This window comes from Oncorhynchus gorbuscha, unplaced genomic scaffold (genome assembly GCF_021184085.1).
Source record: "Oncorhynchus gorbuscha isolate QuinsamMale2020 ecotype Even-year unplaced genomic scaffold, OgorEven_v1.0 Un_scaffold_2818, whole genome shotgun sequence".
In the NCBI taxonomy this organism is placed as follows: Eukaryota; Metazoa; Chordata; class Actinopteri; order Salmoniformes; family Salmonidae; genus Oncorhynchus; species Oncorhynchus gorbuscha.
The window spans coordinates 10,656-17,217 of NW_025747224.1; the positions used below are offsets into that span (position 1 = coordinate 10,656).

The 6,562-nt window shown below is 48.1% G+C and overlaps 1 protein-coding gene across 1 annotated transcript; it reads left to right on the top strand.

Moving 5' to 3' along the window:
- Positions 1 to 633: 633 nt before the first annotated feature.
- LOC124026772 (V-type proton ATPase subunit S1-like) lies at positions 634 to 6,084 on the top strand (the record flags this gene model as incomplete). The annotated part of the gene is made up of 9 exons (XM_046339514.1): positions 634 to 876; positions 962 to 1,230; positions 1,339 to 1,379; positions 2,151 to 2,236; positions 3,382 to 3,549; positions 4,760 to 4,917; positions 5,115 to 5,165; positions 5,248 to 5,485; positions 5,717 to 6,084. Coding segments are annotated over 9 exons (1,464 nt in total), but the record flags the coding sequence as incomplete, so codon positions are not given.
- Positions 6,085 to 6,562: the final 478 nt, after the last annotated feature.

The following is a 6,562-nucleotide window of genomic DNA, read 5'->3' on the forward strand; positions in this document are numbered from 1 at the left end:
ACCAGTACACCCTGTATATAGCCTCCACATTGACTCTGTACCAGTACCCCCTGTATATAGCCTCCACATTGACTCTGTACCAGTACCCCCTGTATATAGCCTCCACATTGACTCTGTACCAGTACCCCCTGTATATAGCCTCCACATTGACTCTGTACCGGTACCCCCTGTATATAGTCTCCACATTGACTCTGTACCGTAATACCCTGTATATAGCCTCCACATTGACTCTGTACCAGTACCCCCTGTATATAGTCTCCAAATTGACTCTGTACCAGTACCCCCTGTATATAGTCTCCAAATTGACTCTGTACCAGTACCCCCTGTATATAGTCTCCACATTGACTCTGTACCAGTACCCCCTGTATATAGTCTCCACATTGACTCTGTACCAGTACCCCCTGTATATAGTCTCCACATTGACTCTGTACCAGTACCCCCTGTATATAGCCTCCACATTGACCCTGTACCAGTACCCCCTGTATATAGCCTCCACATTGACTCTGTACCGGTACCCCCTGTATATAGTCTCCACATTGACTCTGTACCAGTACCCCTGTAAATAGCCTCACTATTGTTATTTTACTGCTGCTGTTCAATTCTAATTTTGTATTTTATTATTCATAAAAATTACTTCACCGTGAGGTCTACCACACCTGTTGTATTCGGCATTTCACGGCATTTCACCGTGAGGTCAGGCATATCCTCTTAGTTTTTCCTGTTTTTCTGGCCCTCCTGAACGATGTCAGGTCTGGTCTGCCGTCCCAGGCTGTTCCTGCTGCTGGTCACATAGTGGGTGTCACTCAGCTGAGCTCATACCTGGAGACCGCCCTGGGGTCCGCCCCGCGCAACGTACTGCTCTTCCTGCAGGACAAGGTAATACACACACACTCTCTCGCAAACCTACCTTTGTATCCCATATATTGACTCTCTCTCTCTTGCTTGCTCCCCCCCCCCCCAGATGAGCATTGAGGACTTCACCATGTACGGAGGGGCGTTTGGCAACAAGCAGGACAGTGCCTTCCCTAACCTTGAAGGGGCGCTCCTCTCCAGCCCTTCCCCATTGGTCCTGCCTGCCGTGGCCTGGCCAGCATCCAGTGCTGTGATCGGTCAACTCCAGGACCAATTAGACACCTCTCCTCTCTACATGGAACCAGAGACACTCAGCCAGCTACGACTCAACGCATCTACCCCCGCCCTGCTGGTCTTCAGACTACCCTACAGCACCGGGTACACACACACACACGATTCTGCTTATCTCACTGGTCTATTTTTTTTATGTGTGTGTGTGGTTTATACAGATATGGGTGTGGTTTACCTGATTTTGGTTTCTAACAGATCTGATCTGATGTCTGCTAAGGAGGTTCTCAATGGAAATGGTGAGTGTTCTACCGTATTACCGGTCTACTGTATTACCGGTCTACTGGTCTGTATTACAGGTCTACTGTATTACTGGTCTACTGGTCTACTGTATTACAGGTCTACTGGTCTACTGTATTACAGGTCTACTGGTCTACTGTATTACAGGTCTACTGGTCTACTGTATTACTGGTCTACTGGTCTACTGTATTACTGGTCTACTGTATTACAGGTCTACTGGTCTACTGTATTACTGGTCTACTGGTCTACTGTATTACAGGTCTACTGGTCTACTGTATTACTGGTCTACTGTTTCACCGGTCTACTGGTCTACTGTATTACCGGTCTACTGTATTACCGGTCTACCTTTTGACTGTATTACAGGTCTACTGGTCTACTGTATTACTGGTCTACTGTATTACTGGTCTACTGTATTACCGGTCTACCTTTTTACTGTATTTCCGGTCTACTGTAAAACCATTTTACGGGTCTACTGTATTACCGGTCTACTGTAAAACCGTATTACCGGTCTACTGTATTACCGGTCTACCTTTTTACTGTATTACCGGTCTACTGTATTACTGGTCTACTGTAAAACCGTTTTTACCGGTCTACTGTAAAACCGTTTTACCGGTCTACTGTATTACTGGTCTACCGGTCTGTTTTATGCGTCTACTGTTCTAGTCGTGTGTTCTACTGTACGTTGCTCTGCTGGGACAAACATCACCTGCATGTTCCTTATTACAGAATGCAGCAGATTGCTGAAGACTAACTTGGTGTCTGTGTGTTAGATGAGGTGATTGGACAGGTGATGAGCATTATGAAGAGCCAGTCTGTCCCCTACACTGCCGTCTACACTGCAATGAGACCCTCACGGGTAAGTGTGTTTATCCATGTCTGTGTGTTTATTTGTTTGTCATATACAAGGAGAGTTTACATTTATTCAACTTTCTAACTCTAAATCTCTCTGATGTACAGGACCAGTCAAAAGTCTGGACACATCTACTCATTCAAGGGTTTTCTACATTTGTAGAATAATAGTGAAGACATCAAAACTATGGAATCATGTAGTAACCAAAAAAGTGTTCAACATATCTAAATATATTTTATATTTGAGATTCTTCAAAGTAGCCATCCTTTGCCTATCCATCCAGAGCCCTCCGTCTGTCTCTGATGTGTGGTTACCATCTCTCTCTGTCTCCCTAGGTGTCATCATCTCTCTCTGTGTGGTTACCACCTCTCTCTGTATCCCTAGCTGGCTTCATCATCTCTCTGTGTCTCTGATGTGTGGTTACCATCTCTCTCTGTCTCCCTAGGTGTCATCATCTCTCTCTGTGTGGTTACCACCTCTCTGTATCCCTAGGAGGCTTCATCATCTCTCTGTGTCTCTGATGTGTGGTTACCATCTCTCTCTGTATCCCTAGGTGTCATCATCTCTCTGTGTCTCTGATGTGTGGTTACCACCTCTCTCTGTCTCCCTAGGAGGTGCCATCATCTCTCTGTGTCTCTGATGTGTGGTTACCACCTCTCTCTGTCTCCCTAGGAGGCTTCATCATCTCTCTGTGTCTCTGATGTGTGGTTACCACCTCTCTCTGTCTCCCTAGGAGGTGCCATCATCTCTCTGTGCCTGATGTGTGGTTACCACCTCTCTCTGTCTCCCTAGGAGGCTTCATCATCTCTCTGTGCCTGATGTGTGGTTACCACCTCTCTCTGTCTCCCTAGGAGGCTTCATCATCTCTCTGTGTCTCTGATGTGTGGTTACCACCTCTCTCTGTCTCCCTAGGAGGCTTCATCATCTCTCTGTGTCTCTGATGTGTGGTTACCACCTCTCTCTGTCTCCCTAGGAGGCTTCATCATCTCTCTGTGTCTCTGATGTGTGGTTACCACCTCTCTCTGTCTCCCTAGGAGGCTTCATCATCTCTCTGTGTCTCTGATGTGTGGTTACCATCTCTCTCTGTCTCCCTAGGTGTCATCATCTCTCTGTGCCTGATGTGTGGTTACCACCTCTCTCTGTCTCCCTAGGAGGTATCACCATCTCTGTCTATGGATATGGAGGCTGGTGTGGGAGGAGGGCGCTCCCTATTGCAGTACGGAGACAGAAAGAGGGAGAGAGACAGACAGCGGGAGAGAGAAAGAGGAGAGAAACTAGTCAAGGAGAAGACCGGAGTCTACCCTCCAGTTGAGTTTAAGGTAAGATCTGTTTCTTTCTACCTTGTTTAAAGGCCCAATGTGGCTGATTTCATCTCTGGGTAACAATTTAAGTACCTTACTGTGATTGTTTTCTATTAAAATGGTCAAAAAGAAACAAAAATGGCTTCTTAGCAAGAGGAATCTTTCAAGGAGTGGGGAAGGGAAAGACCAAAAATAGCTTGTTTTCAGAGTTATTAATGAATTTACTGCCTAGTGATGTCACCAGGCAGACCAACTCCATCCGAACAAAACAGGCTGAAATTTCAGTCAGTCTTTTCAAACACCTCTTTTCATACTGTGAATTATTACATTTTCACATTTATTCAAATCTTATAGTGTAGAAATCTACACTGGGTATACCATGCACTAGGAATATACACTTGGTATACCATGCACTAGGAATATACACTGGGTATACCATGCACTAGGAATATACACTGGGTATACCATGCACTAGGAATATACACTGGGTATACCATGCACTAGGAATATACACTGGGTATACCATGCACTAGGAATATACACTGGGTATACCATGCACTAGGAATATACACTGGGTATACCATGCACTAGGAATATACACTGGGTATACCATGCACTAGGAATATACACTGGGTATACCATCTGAAACCTAGAGGGCAACCAGTGCCAACCAGTCCATCTCCTTTATATCATGTTTGTTGTAGGATGACAATGTCTGTATTTCCAATTTCTTTGAAGTCCAGGTTCCTGCTCTTTAGGCCAAAGGCAGATGACCTCAGGCCTTGTATATTCCAGGATGAAAACTCTCTCCCTCCTCCCCCTCCCAACTCTCTCTCTCTCCTCCCCCTCCCAACTCTCTCTCTCTCTCCTCCTCCCCCTCCCATTGTCCATTTGGAAGACCCATTTGGAACCAAGCTTTAACTTCCTGACTGATGTCTTGAGATGTTGCTACAATATATACACATAATTTCCTCCCTCATGATGCCATCTATTTTGTGAAGTGCACCAGTCCCTCCTGCAGCAAAGCACCCCCACAACATGATGCTGCCACCCCCGTGCTTCACGGTTGGTATGGTGCTCTTCGCCCCACTGTAACGGGATAACAGCCAGAGAAGTTTCATCATCGTATTTGTTGTGGAGATCGGCCTGGTACTGCTTTGGGTTCCGCTGTGGGTGCCGCTGTTTGAGTTGATTGTGCCTGATATATATTTCTAATCTCTCTCTCCAGGAGGGCGGAGCCGGCTGTATCATGCTGTGGGCGGACAACCTGACTGTGAGCGTGCTCCGTGGTGGTCGTTGGGAACGACACGACCTCACCTCTCTGACCTTTGGCGAGGGCGTGACCCCTAGACTCCAGGGCTCCCTCTGCAACCAATCACACTCCAGGTCAGAGGTTAGGGGTCAGCGGTTCTGGGTTTAGAGCTGGACAGGAAGTTGTGAACAGTCCTCTGACATCACATCCTGTCTAGATCTTTGTTAGAAGCTATGGAAACAGCAGCCTTGCTGAACTTGGAAATGATTGGAATGAATTATTATGTTGTCCATTTTCATTACAATATTTCTCTTTCACCTTTCTCTGTCAGTCTGGTTCTAAACTATGAGAATATCCTGGGACACCGTTCCTTCAAACTAGTGTGAGTAAACTGGACACACACACACACAGTTACAAACACATACACAAACTCTTTTGAACTCATTGTGTGTGTGTGTCTCCAGGTTTGCCATGTCCCAGCGCCACTACAAGGTGTCAGCTCGCCGCTGGTTCACGCTAGACGCCGTGGAGATAGAATACGACGGTCAGAAAGCAACGTTTAACGGGAGCCGTAACGTGTACGCACCGGCTGAGTACTCCTACCGCTGTCAGTCAGTCACTAACTTCAGATACCCCCTGCTGGTTCCGCGCACCTCCAAAGACCCTGCTAACCAGTGGAGGGTCTCCTTCACTGACTTCCAGGTAGGGGGTGTAACAGTGTGTATCTGTGAAACGAAAACGGAATACTAACTGAAAGTTGAAACAACAACTTCTCTCTCGCTCTCTCTCTCCCATGTCCTCTCTCTCTCTTCTCTCTCACCCCCCTCTATCACTCTCTCCCACCCCCCCCTCTTTCTCTCACCACCCCCCATCTCTCTCCCATGTCCTCTCTCTCCCATGTCCTCTCTCTCCCATCTCCCCACCCCCCTCTAGATCCAGGGTTTCAACGTGGCAGGGGGAGAGTTCTCCTATGCCAGTGACTGTGCAGGGTTCTTCAGTCCTGGTATCTGGATGGGACTGCTCACCAGTCTACTGATGCTCATGGTCCTGACCTACGGCCTCCATATGATCATGCAGTTACACACCATGGACCGTTTTGATGACCCCAAGGGACCTGCTATCTCCGTACCACAGACTGACTAACACACATACCACAAGCAAATAATGTCCCAGACAGATAGACGGACGGACAGACAGACGTGGTCACGGACGGACAGACAGACGTGGTCACAGACGGACAGACAGACGTGGTCACAGACGGACAGACAGACGTGGTCACAGACGGACAGACAGACGTGGTCACAGACGGACAGACAGACGTGGTCACAGACGGACAGACAGACGTGGTCACAGACGGACAGACAGACGTGGTCACAGACGGACAGACAGACGTGGTCACAGACGGACAGACAGACGTGGTCACAGACGGACAGACGGACGTGGTCACAGACGGACAGACGGACAGACAGACGTGGTCACAGACGGACAGACGGACAGACAGACGTGGTCACAGACGGACAGACGGACAGACAGACGTGGTCACAGACGGACAGACGGACAGACAGACGTGGTCACAGACGGACAGACGGACAGACAGACGTGGTCACAGACGGACAGACGGACAGACAGACGTGGTCACAGACAGACAGACGGACAGACAGACGTGGTCACAGACGGACAGACAGACGTGGTCACAGACGGACAGACAGACGTGGTCACAGACAGACAGACGGACAGACAGACGTGGTCACAGACAGACAGACAGACGGACAGACAGAC